We start from the raw sequence: 22,401 nt of genomic DNA, 5'->3' as shown, positions 1-22,401 counted from the left end.
TGTGTATGGTGGGAGGGAGTGTTCTAACTTCATTGATTTACATGCGGCTGTCCAGCTTTCCCAACACCACTTGCTATAGAGACTGTCTTTTCTCTATTGCATATTCTTGCCTCTTTTGTCGAAGATTAATTGACCATAGGTGTGTGGGTTTACTTATAGGCTCTCCATTCTATTCCATTGATCTATATGTCTGCTTTTGTGCCAATACTACACTGTTTTGATTACTGTAGCTCTGTAGTATTGTCTGAAGTCTGGAAGAGTTATGCCTCCAGCTTTGTTCTTTTTCCTCAGGATTGCTTTGGCAATTCTGGGTCTTTTGTGGTTCCATGTAAATTTTAGGATTATTTGTTCTAGCTCTGTGAAAAATGTCGTGGGTAATTTGATAGGGATCACAATAAATCTATAGATTGGTTTGCACAGTATGGCCATTTTAACTATATTAATTCTTCCAATCCAAGAGCATGGGATAACTTTCCATTTTCTTGAATCATTTTTTATTTGCTTTATCAGTGTTTTATAGTTTTCAACATATAAGTTTTTCACCTCCTTGGTCAGGTTTATTCCTAAGTTGTTTTATTTTTTTTTGGTGGGAGGGGTGTGATTTTAAACAGGATTTTTTTTTTTAAACTTTCTCTTTCTGATTTTTCATTGTTAGGGTAAAGAAATGCAACAGATTTCTGTATATTAATCTTGTATCCTGCTACCTTACTGAATTCATTTATCAGTTCTAATAGTTTTTGTGCTGAGCCTTTAGGGTTTTCTACACAGAGAATCACGTCATCTGCATATAATGATAATTTTACCTCTTCTAATCTGGATACCTTTTATTTCTTTTTCTTGTCCAATTGCTGTGGCTAGGACTTACAATACTACGTTAAGTAGAAGTGGTGAGAGTGGGCATCCTTGTCTTGTTCCAGAATTTAGTGGAAAGGCATTCAGCTTTTTGTCGTTTGGTATTATGCTGGCTGTGGGTTTGTCATAAATGGTTTTTATTATGTTGAGATATGTTCCCTCTATACCCACTTTGGTGACAGTCAAATGCTTTTTTTGCCATCTAGTGAGATGATCATGTGGTTTTTGTCTTTTCTTTTGTTGATGTGGTGAATCGCACTGACTGATTTGCATATGTTGAACCATCCTGTGACCCTGGGATGAATCCAACTTGATGGTGATGTATGATCTTTTTTATGTGTTGCTGGATTCAGTTTGCTCATATTTTGCAGAGAGTTTTTGCATCTAAATTTGTCAAAGATACTGGCCTGTAATTTTCTTTTTTGGTAGTGTCTTTGTCTGGTTTTGGTATCAGGGTGATGGTGGCTTCATAGATTGACTTTGGAAGTGTTCCCTCTTCAATCTTTTAGAAGCATTTGAGAAGAATAGGTCTAAGTTCTTTGTATGTTTGGTAGAATCCCCCAGTGAAGCCATCTGGTCCTGCACTTTTGTTTTGAGGGAGCATTTTTATTACAGATTCTATTTCATTTCCAGTGATTGGTCTGTTCAAATTATCTATTTCTTCTTGATTCAGTTTTGGTGGGCTATGTATACCTAGAAACTTGTCCATTTCTTCTAGGTTGTCCATTTTGTTGGAATGTACTGTTCATAATATTTTTAAATGATTTTTTATATTTCTGAGGTATCAGTTGTTATTTCTCCTCTTTCATTTCTTATTTTATTTGGCTCCCCTCTCTTTTCTTCTTGGTGAGCCTGCCAGAGGTTTGTCAATCTTGTTTGTCCTTTAAAAAAAAACAGCTCTTGGTTTTACTGACTTTTTTTCTATTTTTAAATCTCTATTTACTTCCTCTCTGATCTTTATTATTCCTTCCTTCTACTGACTTTAGCTTTTGTTTGTTCTTCTTTTTCTAATTCTTTTAGGTGGTAGGTTAGGTTTACTTGGGATTTTTCTTGTTTTTTGAGGAAAGCCTGTATCACTATGAACTTTTCAGGACTGCTTTTGCTATAGATTTTGTATGGCTGTGTTTTCATTGCCTTGAGGGTTTTTTAAATTGTTTTTTTGTTTTTCCTCTTTGATTTCATCACTGACCCACTTGTTATTTCACAGCATGTTCTTTAGTCTCTGTGTAATATTTTTTTTCTCATTTCTCTTCCTGTGGTTGATTTCTATTTCATGCTGTTGTGGTCAGAAAAGATGCCTGAAATAATTTCTATTCTCTTAAATTTGTTGAGGTTTGTTTTGTGTCCTACTATGTGGTCTACCCTAGAGAATGTTCCATGTACACTTAAAAAGAATGTATATTCTGGGTTTTTTTAAATGTAATGTCCTATAGATATCAATCAAGTCTAACTGTTCTACTGTGTCATTTAGGATCTCTGTTGCCTCACTGATTTTCTGTCTGGAAGATCTGTCCGTTGATGTCAGTGGGGTGTTAAAGTCTCCTACTATTATTGTACTCCCATTAATTTCTCCCTTTGTGTCTGTTAGTATTTGTTTTATGTATACAGGTGCTCCTATATTAGGTGCATACATATGTTAATGACTGTGAGATCTCCTTCTCGAACTGATCCTTTTACTGCTATATAGTGTCCTTCTTTCTCTCTCTTTATGGTCTTTTTTTTTTTTTTTTTTTGGCTGCGCCATGTGGCATCTTAGTTCCTCAACCAGGGATTGAACCTGGGCCACAGCAGTGAAAGCACTGACTCCTAACCAATGGACAGCCAGGGAATTCCCTATGGCCTTTGTTTTAAAGTCTATTTTGTCTGAGTATTGCTATCCCTGCTTTCTTGTCATTTGCATGAAATATCTTTTTCCATTCCCTCACTTTCAATCTATAACGTGTCTTTCTCTCTAAAGTGGGCAGTCTGTTGTAGGTTCTTGTTTTACTATCCAATCTGCCACTCTGTGTCTTTTGATCAGAACATTTAGTCCATTGACATTTAAAGTAATTACTGACAAGTATGTATTGATTTCCATTTTAAACAGTGTTTTCCAGTTGACTTTGTATTTCTTTGTTCTTTTCTTCTTTTCGTTTTTCCTTTTGTGGCTTGATGGTTTTCTTTTGTATCATTCTTGAGTTCCTTTCTGTTCGGTTTTTGTGAATATACTGCATGTTTTTGATTTGTGGTTACCCTGGTTTTCAAGTATGTTAACCCATAACTGTATCTACTTGCTTTAAACTGGTAGTCATAGAAGCTCAAACACATTCTAAAAGATCCGCATTTTCTTAATTTCCTCCCCCATATTTTGTGATTGTGAGGTCTTATTTTACATCTTCGTGTTTATCCTTTTGCTGTTCATTGTAGTTATAATCGCTTTCATAGATTTTTTTTATTATTTTTAAATCTATGTGCTGGTGGGACTTCCCTGGTGGCACAGTAATTAAGAATCCGCCTGACAATGCAGGGGAAATGGGATTGAGCCTGAAACAGGAAGACCTCACATGTCACAGAGCAACAAAGCCTGTGCGCCACAACTACTGAGCCTGCGCTCTAGAGCCCGTGTGCCGCAACTACTGAAGCCCGTGCACCCAGAGCCTGTGCTCCACAACAAGAGAAGCCACCACAATGAGAAGCCCGTGCACCACAACGAAGAGTGGCCCCCGCTCACCACAACTAAAGAAAGCCTGCATGCAGCAACAAAGACCCAACACAGGCAGAGATAAATACATAAATAAATAAATAAAATTTAAATATATATATATATAATAGGATAAACTTGCTGTGGAGTTAGGGAACCAAACAGCTTTAAAAAAATAAATAATAATCTATGTACTAGCTTATTTAAAGTGACCTTCAATCCTTTTATGTATTTCCCTTTCCTACTGTGATGTTTCCCTTTCCTATAGATTCTTGTTTCTCTTTTATTTAGAGAAGACCTTTCAATATTCTTTTTAGGATAAGTTTAGTATTGCTGTATTCCTTTAGTTTTTGCTTGTCTGAGAAATTCTTTATCTCTCCTTCAGTTCTAAATGATAATCCTGCTGGGTAGAGTATCCCTGGTTGCAGGTTTTTCCCTTTCAAGACTTTGAATTTATCTTGCCACTCCCTTCTGGCCTTTAAAAATTTCTGTAGAGAAATCAGCTGATAGCCTTATGTGGGTTCCTTTGTAACTGTTTTTCTCTTGCTGTCTTTACAATCCTCTCTTTAACTTTTTTTTTTTTTTGCGGTACGTGGGCCTCTCACTGTTGTGGCCTCTCCCGTTGCAGAGCACAGGCTCCGGACGCGCAGCCTTAGCGGCCACGGCTCACAGGCCCAGCCGCTCCGTGGCATGTGGGATCCTCCCAGACCGGGGCACAAACCCGTGTCCCCTGCATCGGCAGGCGGACTCTCAACCACTGCGCCACCAGGGAAGCACCCTCTTTAACTTTTGTCATTTTAACTATGATATGTCTTAGAGTAGGTCTGTTTGGGTTCATATTGTTTTGGACCCTCTGTGCTTCCTGTCCCTTGATATGTTTCCTTCTTTAGGTTTGGGAAGTTTTCAGCTATAATCTCTTCAAATACATTTTTGATCCCCTTTTCTCTTTCTTCTCCTTCTGGAATTCCTTTTATGTGTAGACTGGCACACTTTATATTAATCCATAGATCTCATATGTTGCTTTCATTTTTTTTCATTTGTCTGTCTGCTGTTTTGATTGGGTGATTTCTGTTATTCTATCTTCCAGATCACTTATTCATTCTTCTACATTATTTAGTTTGCTATTTACTGTCTTTAGCTCAGTTTTCATCTTGGTAATTGAGTTGTCTGATTTTGACTGGTTCCTCTTTATACTTTCTAGATCCTTATGACAGTGATCTACATTTCTAACAACAGTCTTTCTTAATTCCTTCAGCATTTTTATTACCTCCTTTTTGAGCTCAGGGTTTGGTAGACTAGAGAGATCTGTTTCATCATTTGTTCTCTCAGAGGATTTCTCTTGTTCTTTTACTTTATTTATTTTTTTAAAGATTTAAAAGTCTTATTTCTACAAATCACAGCTGATGAACATGAAACCTTCATACGTGGGCACCACTCTGCAGGAACAGCTGTTCCCAGGAAAGGGGTGGCTTGACATGCAGAAACCTGCGCAGTCCAAAGTCCAGGGTGGAGTAGGGTCAGGGGGCCCAAGGGCCTCTGCCAGAGCAGCCCCAGCAGCCACAGAGCATGCACTTGATGATCCGGTCCACTGACAAACGCAGTTTGTCCCCAAATCGGTGTTCCATGTCTGAATGCACCTCAGGCAGCATGATTTCTCATACACCTGCTTTTTCCGTTCTGCGATTAGGTTTTACCTGCATAGCCTTCTTTGATACAATACTCATATAGTTCTTTTTATGGCTTTCCGCTTTTAGAAGAGATCAAAAATATAGTGGGTTTTCTGGTAGTGGATCTTGAAGATGGGCCACAGAGATTCCACTTTCCTCTTTTCCTCATGAGGTTCTGTTTCAGCTTCTCTCATCTTTTGATCTAATTCATCCAATGTTGGCTCCATCAACTCCCAGTCATCTAGGGGAGCTTTCCAGCTTCTTCTGACTTTAGGCATTTTTCCCACAAGATAATTTGCAAAGATCTTAGCGTCTGGTTCCCAAGAGTATAACAGAAAGATCCCTGGTCTCTTGTTACAGATGTAGGTTCTTGTCCAGCTCTACCAATCAGTACATGACTTTGGGGAGATCACATTCCCTCTCTGGTCCTCAGTCTTATCAGAACCTCTGTCGCTGTCGGATGCCCCTTCTCTATCCTCTTGTTCTTTTAACTGGGAGTAGTTCCCCTGCTTTTTCATTTTACTTATATTTCTCCAGTTATCTGGACAAGAAAACTCCAGGAAGCCAGCTCCCCTGCCATTGTGTTAGGAGGGGAGATTCAGAGAGGATGGGAGTCTGCAGGGACCAAGGCCTCCACTGAGACCAAGTGCTTGAGTCTTAACCACCTCAACCCTGGGGAAATACAGGCAGCAGAGCGCTCCCAGGGATGTGCTGATGAGGCTGGAGTGGGGGTGCAGGAGTGGGAACCAGGAACATCAAGTCAGTTCTTAATCGCCTCCAATGAAGGGTGCTGGGAACAAGTGGATGTTTCTGCCATCCATCTCAAACAAAACACAACAGTAGCAGGAAAGATTTAAAGAGCAGGGGGAGCCGTGTCACGTGGCACTTGTGTTTGTGATAACCACATTTTCCGTTAAACTGTTTTGTGACTTCCTTTTTTTTTTTTTTTAGTGAAACTGAACAGCCCTTGCTTTATGTAGAGAACCATTCCGAGGTTACGAGCCCCTTCCCTTTCTCACAAATGGAAGTTCTATGAGCAGCCTGAGACTGGAGCCGGCATAGGTGAAGCCTGGCCCCAGCCCAGGCTGCAGAGGTGCACCTGCAGGAGAATCAGGTCCTGCCCTCTGTCAGATGGAACAATGCGGAGGGTCCTATTTGAATCCTCCACTAGTGTCACAAAACAGGCAACAGAGTAATCCCTCTATGTGCATGGGAGTCAGGCTTTCCTTTCTGATATGAGGCTCATTTTCTTCTCTGCAAAGTTACTTGATAAATCTAATAAGCATGTGCTAAGTTCTATGCTGCTGGGTCTGTGACCAATGTAGTAAGATTCAACTTTAGAGCTTTTCTCAATTCATTTACTCCTTAATCCAATTCTACCGTTTTATAACAAAGGGAGATTGACAGTTAACTGGAAAAGGTCTGCATGAGAGGCAGGAACAGGAAGTTAGTTAAATACTCAATGCTTTTTGATCTTAAGTCAAGGAGTACTTTTCCACAGGCACCTTACTAATTTCCCCCACCTCTGTCTCACTTTTACAGGCCTTTTGCTTTGTTCTTAAAAACTGATGATGTGTTGGCGAAAGAACACACAGTAAATCAACGGAACAGAATTTCAAGTCTGGAAATAGACCCACATAGCACAGTCAACAGACCTGAGATGAAGGTGAAAAAGCAGCTAATGGAGGAAGGATGGACCCTCCAGCAGAGGGGGCCAAAACAACCGGACACCCACAGGCCACAAACTGAACCTTGGCATAAACATCACATCGTGTATAAAAGTTAATTCAGAGGGGATTGTGGATTTATATGTCAGACCATAAAACTTTTAGAAGAAAACATAGGAAAAAACTTCATGACCTCAAGTTAAGCAATGACTTCTTAGATGTGACACTGAAAGCACAATCCATAAATGAAAAAGATGACAAACTGGACTTCATCACAGCTGAAAACGTCTACCCTGTGAAGGACACTGCTAAAGAGAGTGAGAAGGCGGGCCACAGACTGGGAGGAAAGATTGGCAAATCGACTACCTGACAAAAGGTTTGTGTCTGGAATATATAAAGGACACTCTAAACGCAATGGGCACAAGATTTGAAGAGGCACCTCACCAAAGAAGATACACAGATGGCCAATGAGCTTAACAATGGTGTTCAACATCACTAGTCCTCAGGGAAACGAAGTCAAAACCACAATGAGACACCCCTTCACCACTGGGTGAAGAACAGACTAAACACACCAAGTGTGGGGAGCACCTGGAACCCCACCTGGAAAGCAGGCTGGCAGCTCCTTATAAAGTCTGCATGTGCTCACCACCTCCTCCCCTGGGGATTTGCTCAGGCAAGATGACACAAAAAGCTGGAGGCCAATGCCGAGTCATTTACTCTCTGCAAACAGCCTGTGTCCCTCACTGGGGGTTGGATCAACAGACCACAGAACAGCCATACTAGGGACACTACTCCACAGAGGCATGGACCACAGACCCACGCAGCCACATGGACAAATCTCAGGATGTACTGCTGAGTGGAAGATGCCAACCTTGGAAGGCCACACACAGTACAATCTCACTGAGATGACATTCCGGGAAAGGCGTGTATGCACAACACTGCTCGAACATCTCAGACCCTGGAGCAAACATAGCTTCCACCTGATGGGCACAGGGCAGGTGTGAGGGTAGGAAGGAAGGCCAGATGCTAAAGCTGCAGCAGGTGAATAGGGAGGTGCAATAGACAACCCCCAGGGCTAAGGCTGGTGGCCTCTCTTCCTACTTGCCTCTGACCACCCCCCACACCTCTGGGAGGCTCCATGTGCCCAGTGGTACCAGCTGGCCAGGCCACCTTCACTCCTCGGCCACTGGGGAGAATCATTGCTCTTTCACATGGCAGTGATACGTACAACCTAGTCACTCTCAGGCCTGGCTCCAAACTGATGGTAGTTCATAGACACAGAGCCTGGAGGGTCCAACATGAGCCTCTGTAAGGTCAGACACTGGGCTGGAGCCAAAGCAGAAATGCACACAGTCAACCTGGCAGGGACTCAACCTGAGGGATGGGGGCTCGCTGGTCGTCCAACACCAGGCCGAGGGAGGAAAACAACTAGGGTGCAAGACAACGTCCTGCTGATGTAGCAGAGGCCAGGGAAACTTCCCAGGGATGGCTCGACCTACAGGACAGCTGGCCATCGAGCAGCAGGGGCCTGGGGATGGCGGGCGGGTCCATCTAAGATGAGGAGTGGAAAGGTCCACGTGGGAGCGCAGAGGCTCTGATGGGGTGAGTGGGAGGGACAGGGTGGCTGCCAATGAGGACCCCACACCGGGTGAGAAATCCAGACCATGTAATGGGGGATGGTCAGGCTGTGACTTGGAGTCCAGCACAGCCACAGTGCTGAGGGACTAGGCCACAGCAGCCATGAGAGAGGCAAAGGGCTGCGAGAGACGGACAGGCCCGCCTGCCACGCTTCCAACTACTTGCAGAGAAGAGTGAGAGACGCTGACTGAGAGACCCTCAGAGTGCAAGGTCGGGGGCATCCTTCCCAGGAAGAGATGCTGGAGGCTTCCAGCTGGAACACAGGAAACATCCAGGCCGTTAATGGGACTTGTACGTCGAGGCAGAGAAATGGGGGACAAGTCAGATCTGGGATCCTTCACCCAGAAAAGGTAACAGAGGCCCTGAGAAGAGTTAAAGTAGCCAAAGGAGAGGGTGCAGGGACAGGAGAGCCTGGGGGCAGTGCCGAGACAGCCCCAGGAGGGCGGTTCCGGAAGCTGGAGAGAAGCTCAGGGTCAGACACCTGGCTGGTGCCCAGGGACCTACTAGCAAGGCTGTCAGAGTGCAGGGGGCAGCGGGCAAGCCAAAGGGCCACTGGGCAACTCAAGGACAGGGCACTGTGGCTTTTCCATGCAGCAAGTCCTGGTACGGCCTCTCTGGGGCAGAAACGGTCACAGCAGTCAGGTCAGAGCTGCGTGGGGGTTCCCAGTGGTTTTGTGTGATCGGGAGGCCAGGAGTGTGAGAGCAGAACAGAGTCAGACTCAGCTTGACCTCGAGAGGCACAAGGAGGAACGGCAGGCAGAGGAAGCGCGGGAGGACCATAAACATGCACCAGGAAGGCCGGGAGGGCAGGCCTTCTAGAAGCAAAGGAGACCCCCACACCATGAAATGTACAATGTTGAGGAAAAGAGTGAGACAGTGAGAAGGTGAGGGCCGAGTGGAGACCCGCAGAAGAACAAGGACGGGGCCCCCAGGACGGGGAGAAGCTGGGGGCAGGTCAATCAGTTCCCCGGGCTGGCCACCTCCTCACGGGCAGATGCTTAACTGTGAGGGTGTCAGGGCTAACTCTGAGGACTTCAGGATTTAATGGTCCTCACTGAGAAAAGGGGAGAAAACTGCACATATTTCGAGGTCTATATTTGAGAGAAAAGTGCAAATTCCCACAAGGAGCCGGCCTGCCTCACACACAGCTCTACTCACCCAGCCTGAATGAGCTCATTCAGTTTTGTGGCGTTCTTGTCGTCCATGCCTTTGATGGAAAAACAAACACACGTGAACATCAAGTAGTCAGGAGCGAAGCCCAGCAAGACCCCACATAATAATCTCCAACGCAGACTCCAAACCACTCAATGGGGTAGTAAAGGTCTTCCACAGTTAAGACCCCATGTTAGCTGCAGGCCCTCCCCCAGGGCCTGCACACGTCACCTGTGCTGAGAGCACTGTCTTTGCCCACCTGGACATCCTCGGGGAGGGGACCACTCCCACCTCTGCACAGCTCATCACGCCTCCAAACCCCCGCCCCAGCCCCCCTGCCACGCTGGACTGCCCCAGTCAGAGACTCCCCTTTCTCCGGGCCCACCTTGCCCCACGCACTCTTGTCCTGCGTGGCTCCTGGGTTACCTGTGGGCCTGCCTCCGTCAGCTCTGAACTACGGACTGACACCCTGCGTGTTTACTAGAGCAGACGCTCCTTTCCTCTGCCCCACCCCCCACTCATTGCTGCCCTCAGGACATGCGAGATAGAAGTGTAGTAATCAGGTAAAAGGAGGATGGAGGTGGTACATATGTGCAGGCCACTGTGAGATTCTTTGAACCCTGCTGAATATTTGGGGAATAAAACACAACGGGCCACAAACACGCAGCCAGGCTGAAAACCAAAGACAAGGACAAAACCTTAAAAGCAGGCGGAGAAAAACAACGCATCCCCTACAGAGGAGAAAGGACATAAATGGCCAGTGACCTCTCAGCCATGAAGAAAAAACTGTCATCAAAATCCCACATCCGGCAAAAATACCTTTTAAGAACAAAGATGAAATAAAGACTTTTCAGATAAATGATAATGGAAAGAATTCACAGCCGGCACAGAGGCATGGTGAGAAAGCCTGAAGGAAGCCCAGCAGGCTGAAGGGACATGTGCCAGATGGAAACGGATCTTCAGGAAATAGTGCTTGGCACCAGGGAGGGCAAACGCAGACCCCATCCCTAAACAAGCCAGATGCAACCCTGCCCTCCAACAGCATGGACCACACAAGCACAGTCAGCGTAAGTGACCGCTGGGACTATGTGTGAGCATGTGACACGAGAGCCAGCCTGTCGGGGACGTTCATGGACCTGTGAGCTGAGACCAAAGGGGAGGGAAGGGCTCACAGGTCCTGCATCCGGCAGCCTGGAGGGACAGAGTGACAGACAGAAGGCCCGGAGGGTGGGACCACCACAACTTCGGGGTTCAAGTCACCAGATGGGAGCACCATGTAAGCAACCTCCCTTTGAAGAGAAGCCATTTCAACCAACTGGTGAGGACTGCAGACAGCCAAGGTCTTCCCCGGCCTGTCCTGATACCCACATGGCACCAGGCCTGGGGCAAAGTGTGACTTGTCACTCAATAGCCCAGGAGGCTTGAATGGTCATCCGTTTCCATCAAAACTGAGGGTCCTCAGGCCCTTTTCAAGGGGGAACGCCGCCCAGCTCACGCAGGTGCTGTGACACAAGGTGAGGTGTGTCAAAGGACCAGGAACCAAGCAAAGACTCAGTCTATGTCTTAAGAATCGGATGTCTGGAGACCTCAGTTACAAAAAGTATGTTAACAAAGAGCACGCTCTGACCACTGGAGCTCAGACACGTGTTCCCAGTAGCCCAGAAAAGGCTACCACTGTGTGCAGGGCACGCAGACAACTGCCCATCCCAGCGAGCTCCTTCCCCAACAAACCTTCACCAAAATACACAATAGTGTCCCAGCAGGTGGATCAGTGGGTGGGTGCAGTGGGGGCTCAGAATGAGGGCCCCACCAGGGTGGAGTGCTGTGAAGCAGCTTTGGGAGCCCCAAGCCCAGGTGGGGCCTCACGGGGATGTGCGTGCATGCATGTGTGTGTGTGTGTGCATATGTGTGTACACGTGCACTTGAGTGCTGCTGGACCAAGAGGGACCAACCAGGTGTCACCAGCAGGAGCAGATGAGCTGGAGGGGACGCCAGGCAGGAAGACGCGCTGAAGTCCAAGTGCAGAGGCCCCTTGGGTTGGGGGACCCAGGTGACATCCCAAGGGTAACAGGAAGCTGACAAGAGGATGAGGCCTGCCTCCTGTGGGGAGCACTCAGGCTGGGATGCTGGGATGTGGGAGATGGAGGACGGGGCCCCAGCATGTTGCCAGGACCAGGAGTATTTTAGGTCAAGGTCAGAGAGGAGGATGGACAAGGAAGCAGGGATTCCAGGGGGTGGGGCCCCAGAGCCCCCCTCAACAGCACTCAAAGCAGGAGCCGGGGGTTTGTTTAAGTAAGTCGTCAGCCTGCAGGAGCATGGGGTGGGGAGCCAGGCCGCCTGTCCCTTCCTTCGGAGGCTCCTGGACTTCTTGCCTGTTTCAGGAAGGGCGGGTCACCCAGGGAATGCCCGCCCTGCCCGCCCTCCTGCCCGGCTATGACGTGTTAGGTGACAGCTTACAATCATCTCATAGTGTCTCATTTAATCTTCAGAGTGGCCCTGCGGGTGTGTGCCCTTCCAACCCACGTGACAGGCGGACAACTGGGGGCTGGAGAGGCGAGGCTGAGGCCTCTTCTCTGTGGTCACATGTGGAGGCCAGAGCACCTGTGCATCTAAAAGGAATCTAGTTACAAGGAGATGCTCAGAGCAAGGCAAAGGGAGGGGCCTAGACCCTTCAGTGTACCAGGGTCGGGAAAGGCCAGAAAGTGGGGGCTGTTCTAGGTCAAGACTCAAGAGACACAGCAGCTGTGAGTGGGCACTGTTCCCGATAGGCATGCCCTGCCTGGCATGGTGGGACGCACTGGGAGATCTGAGTTTGGGCAGGATACCAGGTGAGGCTGTGGTACCCACTTGATAAATCTTAAATGTGCTTGCTGGGCATGCAGGAGAATGTCGTTGTTCACTAGGGCCAATGGCTGAGGGGTTTAGAGGGGGCTCAGACGGGTGCAACTTACAGTCACACAGCTGAGCAAGAAAAAATGCAAGTGTGTGGAGGAGGGACAGGAACGGGAGAGACAGTAACACAAACAAGGCCAAGGTTCAGGACCCATGAATCTAAATGATGGTATGTGGGGGTTGTTACATTCTCCTTCGATTTTTCGGTATATTAAAACGTTCTGTGCGTTAAAATGTTTTCAAAATGTAAGTCGGAGAGAAAACAGAAGAGCCCCCAGTACTAAAACTCCAACTGTAAGAGGATAGCAGGCAGGCCCTGCCGGGAGGAGGCCACCCATGAACACAGGGTACTCACAGCCCCCGATCTTCTTGCGCAGCTCCCCATAGCAGATCAGGCCATACAGCTCCTGGGACGACTTCTTCAGCCCGCGAGAGAACACTGAAATTGAGGAAAGGTTGTGGCTTTAGAAGGAGAAAACACAGATGTGCGGGGCTTGCCCAGCTTGTGCACACCAGGGTGCTGGGGGACACTTCTTGGCTTTGACCACTGCACCATGGACCATGGGGCGTTAACATCAGGGGATACTGGGCAGAGTACACGGCAACATGGTGCTGTTTTTGCAATTTTCAAAATAAAAAGTTAAAAGAGAAAAAGGGGGTGGTTTAGAAAACTAGTCGTAACAGGCAGAGCAATTTCCCCAGAGAGGAAAACAGGACGTCCAGCATGGCCAGCTCCCGCGAGGCTGAGGAGGGTCAGGACCACCTTCTCTGTGCACAGAACCCACCCAAGCTCAATGAGGGGCTGGCAGCACTGGAACCAAGGAGGCCCACCTCTCATGCCTCCTGGGACGACAGACAACTTGCCCCAGGCCTGGGGCCAGAAGGAAGAGGAAATGTGGCTTGAGTGCTCCAGACGCCCCCTTGCTTGTCAGCAGCAGACCACAGCGTGATTTGGGAGGCAACACCCAGGGTTAAGCCAGCCCATGTATAGCCTGCTCGTGGCTGGAGGAGACCACATCACCAGGTATGAGCAGAAGTGCTGAGGGAGGCTCCAGAGGCTCTGTAACAGACTGATTCGGCCCCGATGCCCGCCCTGGACACCTACCTGCAGGCATCTCTGACGCCAGGAAAGAAATCCTCACGTGCTCAAGCCACTGTTACCTTGAGTGTAAAGCCTGACGGCGCCTTGTAAGTCTGGTTACTGCCCAGTTGGCCCCTTTCTGATCATCTCACAGGGCAGTGACCACTGCCATGTGTCCCTCTCACAACTGTTCTCTCCCCAGAGACCCCCTTTCAAAGATTTGGCTGTGTGTGATTACAACAATAGGAAAGGAAAAGAAAAGTGTATTAGTAAATAGAAAGTAAAGTTCTGAATGAATGACCTAAAACAAGGATTCTGAACCTCGGATAGCCTCTGAGGAGCCTGGGGCTCTGCTAAGATCACACGCCAACCATTCCCGAAGGTTCTCCTGAGAGAAAGACCGACAGTCTCAGCAGACTCTTACAGGGGCCACTACTTGGGAACCTTACGATCCACTATGCAGTCGATAAACAAATGTGGGCTTTCAGACAATGGAACAGTACTCAGCCATAGAAAGGAATGAACGGACCCTACAAAAGCCTAACACACCGTACAACCTGGAAGCACCTGGAAAACATCATGCTCAGTGAAAGAAACCGGACACTAAAGGCTCCGCATTGTATGACTCCACTGATATGAAGCGTCCAGGAGAGACAAAGATCTGTGGCTCCGTGGTTGCCGGGGCTGGGGGAGGGGCTGCAAAACAGCTGCACAGCGTGGAACCCAGTGTGACCACCAGTGCAGCACCAAGAGGCGGGCAGGCCTCTGGCCTCACACGGTCAACCGGCTGCCACCAGCTCTGAAAGGTGATCAGGACCAGCGAGAGACCTCGGTGCAGCCCTCGGCTCAACAGAAAGAAGGCACTTCCCATGGGGCCACACCGGGACACCAAGGGCATGTGGGTCAGGCAGAAGACACTACAGAGGGGCTTCCCTGGTGGCGCAGTGGTTAAGAATCCGCCTGCCAATGCAGGGGACAAGGGTTCGAGCCCTGGTCTGGGAAGATCCCACATGCCACAGAGCAACTAAGCCCATGTGCCACAACTACTGAGCCTGCACTCTAGAGCCTGTAAGCCACAACTACTGAGCCTGTGTGCTGCAACTACTGAAGCCCATGTGCCTAGAGCCCATGCTCTGTAACAAGAGAAGCCACTGCAATGAGAAGCCCGTGTACTGCAATGAAGAGTAGCCCCGGCTCACTGCAACTAGAGAAAGCCCAAGCGCAGCAACGAAGACCCAATGCAGCCAAAAATAAATAAATTTTTTAAAAAAAGTTTAAGAAAAGAAGACACTGCAGAGAAGGGAGAATGGCGCCAGCAGGGCTGACCATGCAGAGCTAACTGTGGAACTGAGGGCGGCTGATGCATCCACCCTTCATCCAAGTTGGAAAAAGGGCTGAAGGGGAATGATACCTCCAGTGGGGGAGGGGAGTTTAGGAGGCTGTCCAGCAGGGGGAGGTGACAAAAATGCCCAGGAAAGACACATCCACTCTAGATGTCCCACAGAGCCCAGTGTGGCTGCCCTGTGACACGCCTCTGGACCTCAGGGCAGACGATGCACCACGTCCACACCGGGAGCCTGGGTGGTCCACTCTGCCCATAGCCTGGTGGCGGTGAAAGCACAGAACGTGCTAGAGCACGGCTCCGGGAATGACCCCCCACCGCCTGATCTCCAGGTAGCTTCCTACCCACTTCCTCTTCTCGTGTTGCTGAGGTCTTCACATTGGAAGTGAGTGTTTCGAGACCAGCCAAAGCAGATGAAAGACCTGCTCTCGTGGAATGACTTTCAGAAAGAACAGACTATGTAACAACAAAAAAAAGAAATGCGGAAGACAGAGAAAGAGTCAAACAGCTAAAACTCGTTTCTGCGTGCCAGCCGGGATGGAGGGAGGGTGTTCGTGATGATGACAGATATTAACAACAGCACACTGGACTCGACAGGACCAGAGTCGATATTTTCAAATCAACTAGGGATGTGAGCAACAGTCTGAGCTAAGGATGGGCACAGCCAGCAGAAACAGACTCCGTGGAGACGGCCTGACAAAGAACAAAATGCTGCCAACTTGCCACAAAGCACCACAGCCATCGAGAGGCTTACGTTCATGGCCACATGGACACTGAGAGCACACGTGCATGCGCCCACGCGCACATGCACACGCACACACACCAGTAGCAAGACTTGTGGGTCAGACTGAGGGACTGCTGCAAAGCGTGGAAACTGAGCGCCCACTTCCCAGGGTCCCTAGAAGGAGCAGCAACCTCACTACACAGATATGGCACTAGAAGAGGTTGGAGCCACCATTCTCTTTGTGTTGTATCTTCCTCATCAAGATGTCAGGCTGGACGGGCGGCCCCTGAAGCAGAAGGCTTTTAAGCAGGAAAGATACCTTAAAAAGACTCGTGAGAAGCAAAAGGATTTAACTGGCCAGAGAGAACCTCGGTGGGGTCATAAACTCAGCAGAAAGCAAGCACTGCACGTGGGGCCTTGCATGAAACAGGACTTGCCCAGAGCAACATGCACTCATCTGTCAGGTACTCCTTTCTGCCTTTGTCATGGACAGAACCAGATGGGAAATGCGGGGAGAGGCAGACAGACCCCCAGGACAGAGGGCCGGACACGCACCTCCCAGGAGGGTTGTCAGACAGTGCTGTGACAGGATGTTCACAATGAGACAATTAGCAGTAACGTTAGTACAATTTTACCTCAATTGTGTGAATTTATCTGAAGAAGAGTGCTATATGAATAAAGATATCCACCCTGTGTTATTTAAAAACACTATAAGTGACTTCCAAATCCAAAAGGAAAGGTAAAATGTATTCATTTGTAGTATCTCCACTCAAACAAATACATTTAATAAAAAACACATGGAGGGTTCCCCTGGTGGCACAGTGGTTGAGAATCTGCCGCCGATGCAGGGGACACGGGTTCGAGCCCTGGTCTGGGAGGATCCCACATGCCGCGGAGCAACTGGGCCCGTGAGCCACAGCTACTGAGCCTGCGCATCTGGAACCTGTGCTTCACAACAAGAGGCCGTGACAGTGAGAGGACCACGATGAAGAGTGGCCCCCGCTCGTCAAAACTGGAAAAAGCCCTCGCACAGAAATGAAGACCCAACAGCGCCAAAAATAAATAAATATACATATATATACATACATACATATATAAATAAATGTATATATATATATATATATACATATATATATATATATACACACACCACACGGAGGGACTTCCCTGGTGGTCCAGTGGTTAAGAATCCACCTTCCTACGCAGGGGACGCAGGTTCAAGCCCTGGTCAGGGAACTAAGATCTCACATGCCATGCCACAACTACTGAGCCCACGTGCCACAAACAGAAAGAAGCCCGTGCACCACAATGAAAGATACCGCATGCCGCTACTAAGACCTGATGCAGCCAAATTTTAAAAAAATTAACTAATTAATTAAAGAACTGATCACCAAGCATTAGGTTAAGAAAACTTACTAATACTGAAAAAACTAAAACAGATGTCATTTAAAAAACAAACACATGGAGAAATTCTACATCGACATGAAAAGGTGGTGTGAAAACAGTACTTGTAAGGCAGACAAAAGTCAGGAGACAGAGCGAGAGGGGTACAATGGGAAGAGGATGCTGCCTGGACTCGGACCTCCACTCCCCGCATTGTTGGGGTGGACAGGGGCCAGGGCCTCCACCGCCGAGCCGGGGCTTTCTCCTCCACCCGAGCAAGCGCATTACAGGCACCTCCAGGGAAGAGCATGCCACGTGCCCAACCACAGGCGGCAGTGGGGACAAGAGAGGATTCAGGGGAGGATTTCTGGGACAACTGACACAGGAGCTGATTCCTGGTGAACAGGTTAGGGAGGACGACCCAGGTGGGAGTGGCAGGAGTGTGGCAGGAGTCAAGGTGTGAAGGAAAGTGCAGGTAAGGAGGCAGGTGACTCCATTGCCGGGGCCGTGGCAGGTCATGGTGCGGGTCTCTAGTGGGGCAGAGGAAGGGGGCTCAGGCAAGGGAGCGGCCAGGCAGATGAACATTTTGTGTGGATCTCACAGCTCAAAGGCTGGGTTACGAAGGGCAGGACCAGCAGCACTGGTCTAGGGCAGGACCAAGGCAGGCCAGGTGGTGAGAACAGATCTGAGAAGCTCGGAGTAGAACCAGAAACACTGACAGGTGAGTAAGAGGTGCCCCCAAAGATTCAAAGGGAAATACATTCAGGGGACAGTGTCGTAGGACAGAACCAGATGGGGATTCCCTGGCGGTCCAGTGGTTAGGACTCTGCGCTTTCACTGCTGGGGCCCGGGTTCAGTCCCTGGTCAGGGAACTAAGATCCTGCAAGCCACGTGGCATGGCCAAAAACAAAACAAAACAAAAAAAAAGATAGAAGCAGATGGGAAATGCAGTGACCATAACAACCATCACCAGACCCTGGGACCTCCCAGTCCCTGAGAGCCCCAGTGCTGGCCGGTGGCAGGGAGGAAGGACTTCTCCAGGGCAGAGGACAGCAAATCACAGGCCAGATCCGGCCCAAGGGCTCTATTTTTAAACAGGCAAATGCAGCAACATGTGTTCCTCTATGTATTATCCACAACGAGCTAGAAAGCAGAGTGAAGTGGTTTCAATAAAGACCATAAAACCCCAAAGCCAAAAATATCTATATTCACCATCTGACCTTTTACAGAAAAAGACAGCTTGAATCACTGTCTCTGGGCTTTTCTAAGGCCGGAGGAGGAATCCCTGGCCCTGGCATCCCGACCTAAGGGAAAGCCAGCCAGGAGAGCCAGATGGGTCAGCGGGGGGAGGCTAGGACACACTGACTGGCCAAGAGAACACCTGCAGGGTACAGACAAAGGTACAAAGGGGAGTAATGTGACCACAGCAACCATGATTAATCTGGATCAGAACTGATGTTATTTGGAGGGTGTGTCAGAAATCAGTGCAGTCAGTGGAAGCACACATGTGGAGAGACCGATCGACGAGAGAAGCAGCAGGAACGACACAGACACAGGATTCTCCTGGCATGCGGACACAGGAGGCAGCAATTCCTCCCCTTAGGACAGAGATGCTCTGAGCAGGAAGTCAGAACCGCACCTGGCGATGACCTAGACTAATGAATTAAAGATGAAGCCACGGATCTAGGGGAAGATGGCATAAGAGTAAGATGCGGAGATTACCTTCCTCCCCACAGATACATCAGAAATACATCTACACGTGGAACAACCCCTACAGAACACCTACTGAATGCTGGCAGAAGACCTCAGACCTCCCAAAACCTGGGCTGGGCAAAAGAATAAACAGAGACAAAAGAATAGGGACGGGACCTGCACCAGTGGGAGGGAGCCGTGAAGAAGGAAAGGTTTCCACACACTAGGAGCCCCTTCGAGGGCGGAGACTGCGGGTGGCAGAGGGGGGAAGCTTCGGAGCCGCGGAGGAGAGCGCAGCAACAGGGGTGCGGAGGGCAAAGCGGAGAGATTCCCGCACAGAGGATCAGGGCCGACCGGCACTCACCAGGCCGAGAGGCTTGCCTGCTCACCCGCCGGGGCAGGCAGGGCTGGGGGTTGAGGCTCGGGCGCCGGGATGGGGTTGGCGGTGTGAACACAGCCTGCAGGGGGTTAGTGCACCACGGCTAGCCGGGAGGGAATCCAGGAAAAAGTCTGGAGCTGCTGAAGAGGCAAGAGACTTTTTCTTTCCTCTTTGTGTCCCAGTGCTCGAGGAGATAGGATTAAGAGCGCTACTTAAAGGAGCTCCAGAGACAGGCGTGAGCCAGGGCTAACAGCGCGGACCCCAGAGACAGGCATGAGACACTAAGGCTGCTGCTGCCGCCACCAAGAAGCCTGTGTGCGAGCACAGGTCACTCTCCACACCTCCCTTCCGGGGAGCCTGCGCACCCTGCCACTGCCAGGGTCCCGGGATCCAGGGACAACTTCCCCGGGAGAACGCACGGCGCGCCTCAGGCTGCTGCAATGTCACGCCGGCCTCTGCCGCCGCAGGCCCGCCCTGCACTCCGTACCCCTCCCTCCCCCCAGCCTGAGTGAGCCAGAGCCCCCGAATCAGCTGCTCCTTTAACCCCGTCCTGTCTGAGCGAAGAACAGACACCTTCAGAGGCGGGGCCAAATCCAAAGCTGAACCCCAGGAGCTGTGCGAACAAAGAAGAGAAAGGGAAATCTCTCCCAGCAGCCTCAGGAGCAGTGGATTAAATCTCCACCATCAACTTGATGTACCCTGCATCTGTGGAATACCTGAATAGACAACGAATCATCCCAAATTGAGGAGGTGGACTTTGAGAGCAAGATTTATTAGTTTTTCCCCTTTTCCTCTTTTTGTAAGTGTGTATGTGTATGCTTCTGTGTGAGATTTTGTCTGTATAGCTTTGCTTTCACCATTTGTCCTAGGGTTCTATCCGTCCATTTTTTTGTTTTTTTTTATTTTTTAAAAAAAACTTTTTTCTTAATAATTATTTTTTTATTTTAATAATTTTATTTTATTTTACCTTACTTTATTTTCTTTTATCCTCTTACTTTCTTTCTACTTTTTCTCCCTTTTATTCTGAGCCATGTGGATGAAAGGCTCTTGGTGCTGCAGCCAGGAGTCAGTGCTGTGCCTCTGAGGTGGGAGAACCAACTTCAGGATACTGGTCCACAAGAGACCTCCCAGCTCCACGTAATATCAAACGGTGAAAATCTCCCAGAGATCTCCATCTCAACACCAACACCCAGCTTCACTCAACGACCAGCAAGCTACAGTGCTGCACAGCCTATGCCAAACAACTAGCAAGACAGGAACACAGCCCCACCCATTAGCAGAGAGGCTGCCTAAAATCATAATAAGTCCACAGACACCCCAAAACACACCACCAGACGTGGAGTTGCCCACCAGAAAGACAAGATCCAGCCTCATCCATCAGAACACAGGCACTAGTCCCCTCCACCAGGAAGCCTTCACAACCCACTGAACCAACTTTACCCACTGGGGACAGACACCAAAAACAACGGGAACTACGAACCTGCAGCCTGCAAAAAGGAGACCCCAAACACAGTAAGATAAGCAAAATGAGAAGACAGAAAAACACACAGCAGATGAAGGAGCAAGATAAAACCCCACCAGACCTAACAAATGAAGAGGAAATAGGCAGTCTACCTGAAAAACAATTCAGAATAATGACAGTAAAGATGATCCAAAATCTTGGAAATAGAATAGAGAAAATGCAAGAAACATTTAACAATGACCTAGAAGAACTAAAGATGAAACAAGCAACGATGAACAACACAATAAATGAAATTAAAAATGCTCTAGAAGGGATCAATAGCAGAATAATTGAGGCAGAAGAACGGATAAGTGACCTGGAAGAAATAGTGGAAATAACTACTGCAGAGCAGAATAAAGAAAACAGAATGAAAAGAACTGAGGACAGTCTCAGAGACCTCTGGGACAACATTAAACGTACCAACATTCGAATTATAGGGGTTCCAGAAGAAGAAGAGAAAAAGAAAGGCACTGAGAAAATATTTGAAGAGATTATAGTTGAAAACTTCCCTAATATGGGAAAGGAAATAGTTAATCAAGTCCAGGAAGCACACAGAGTCCCATACAGGATAAATCCAAGCAGAAACACACCAAGACACATATTAATCAAACTGTCAAAAATTAAATACAAAGAAAACATATTAAAAGCAGCAAGGGAAAAACAACAAATAACACACAAGGGAATCCCCATAAGGTTAACAGCTGATCTTTCAGCAGAAACTCTGCAAGCCAGAAGGGACTGGCAAGACATATTTAAAGTGTTGAAGGAGAAAAACCTACAACCAAGATTACTCTACCCAGCAAGGATCTCATTCAGATTTGATGGAGAAATTAAAACCTTTACAGACAAGCAAAAGCTGAGAGTTCAGCACCACCAAACCAGCTTTACAACAAATGCTAAAGGATCTTCTCTAGGCAAGAAACACAAAAGGGAAAGACCTATAATAACAAACCCAAAACAATTAAGAAAATGGGTATAGGAACATACATATCTATAATGACCTTAAATGTAAATGGATTAAATGCTCCCACCAAAAGACACAAACTGGCTGAATGGATACAAAAACAAGACCCATATAAATGCTGTCTACAAGAGACCCACTTCAGACCTAGAGACACATACAGACTGAAAGTGAGGGGATGGAAAAAGATATTCCCTGCAAATGGAAACCAAAAGAAAGCTGGAGTAGCAATTCTCATATCAGACAAGATGGACTTTAAAATAAAGACTATTAGAAGAGACAAAGAAGGACACTACATAATGATCAACGGATCGATCCAAGAAGAAGATATAACAATTATAAATATTTATGCACCCAACATAGGAGCACCTCAATACATAAGGCAAATACTAACAGCCATAAAAGGGGAAATCGACAGTAACACATTCATATTAGGGGACTTTAACACCCCACTTTCACCAATGGACAGATCATCCAAAATGAAAATAAATAAGGAAACACAAGCTTTAAATGGTACATTAAACAAGATGGACTTAATTGATATTTATAGGACATTTCATCCAAAAACAACAGAATACACATTTTTCTCAAGTGCTCATGGAACATTCTCCAGGATAGATCATATCTTGGGTCACAAATCAAGCCTTGGTAAATTTAAGAAAACTGAAATTGTATCAAGTATCTTTTCCGACCACAACGCTATGAGACTAGATATCAATTACAGGAAAAGATCTGTAAAAAATACAAACACATGGAGGCTAAACAATACACTACTTAATAACGAAGGGAT

The 22,401-nt window shown here is 47.7% G+C and overlaps 1 protein-coding gene across 4 annotated transcripts in view; it reads right to left on the bottom strand.

Annotated features, from left to right (window-relative positions):
• The window catches only part of CRAMP1 (cramped chromatin regulator homolog 1), a 68,397-nt gene that overhangs the window by 22,200 nt on the left and 23,796 nt on the right, over positions 1–22,401 (bottom strand). For all 4 annotated transcript variants that reach the window (XM_032605078.1, XM_032605079.1, XM_032605080.1 and 1 more), the window contains exons 5-6: positions 12,904–12,987; positions 9,663–9,711 (exon numbers count right to left, since the gene is read on the bottom strand). In XM_032605078.1, coding sequence (XP_032460969.1) covers positions 9,663–9,711; positions 12,904–12,987 — 133 coding nt within the window. The remainder of the gene's footprint in view (positions 1–9,662; positions 9,712–12,903; positions 12,988–22,401) is intronic.

This window comes from Phocoena sinus, chromosome 15 (assembly GCF_008692025.1).
Source record: "Phocoena sinus isolate mPhoSin1 chromosome 15, mPhoSin1.pri, whole genome shotgun sequence".
NCBI lineage: Eukaryota > Metazoa > Chordata > Mammalia > Artiodactyla > Phocoenidae > Phocoena > Phocoena sinus.
This window is presented reverse-complemented; position numbering and strand designations above follow the sequence as displayed.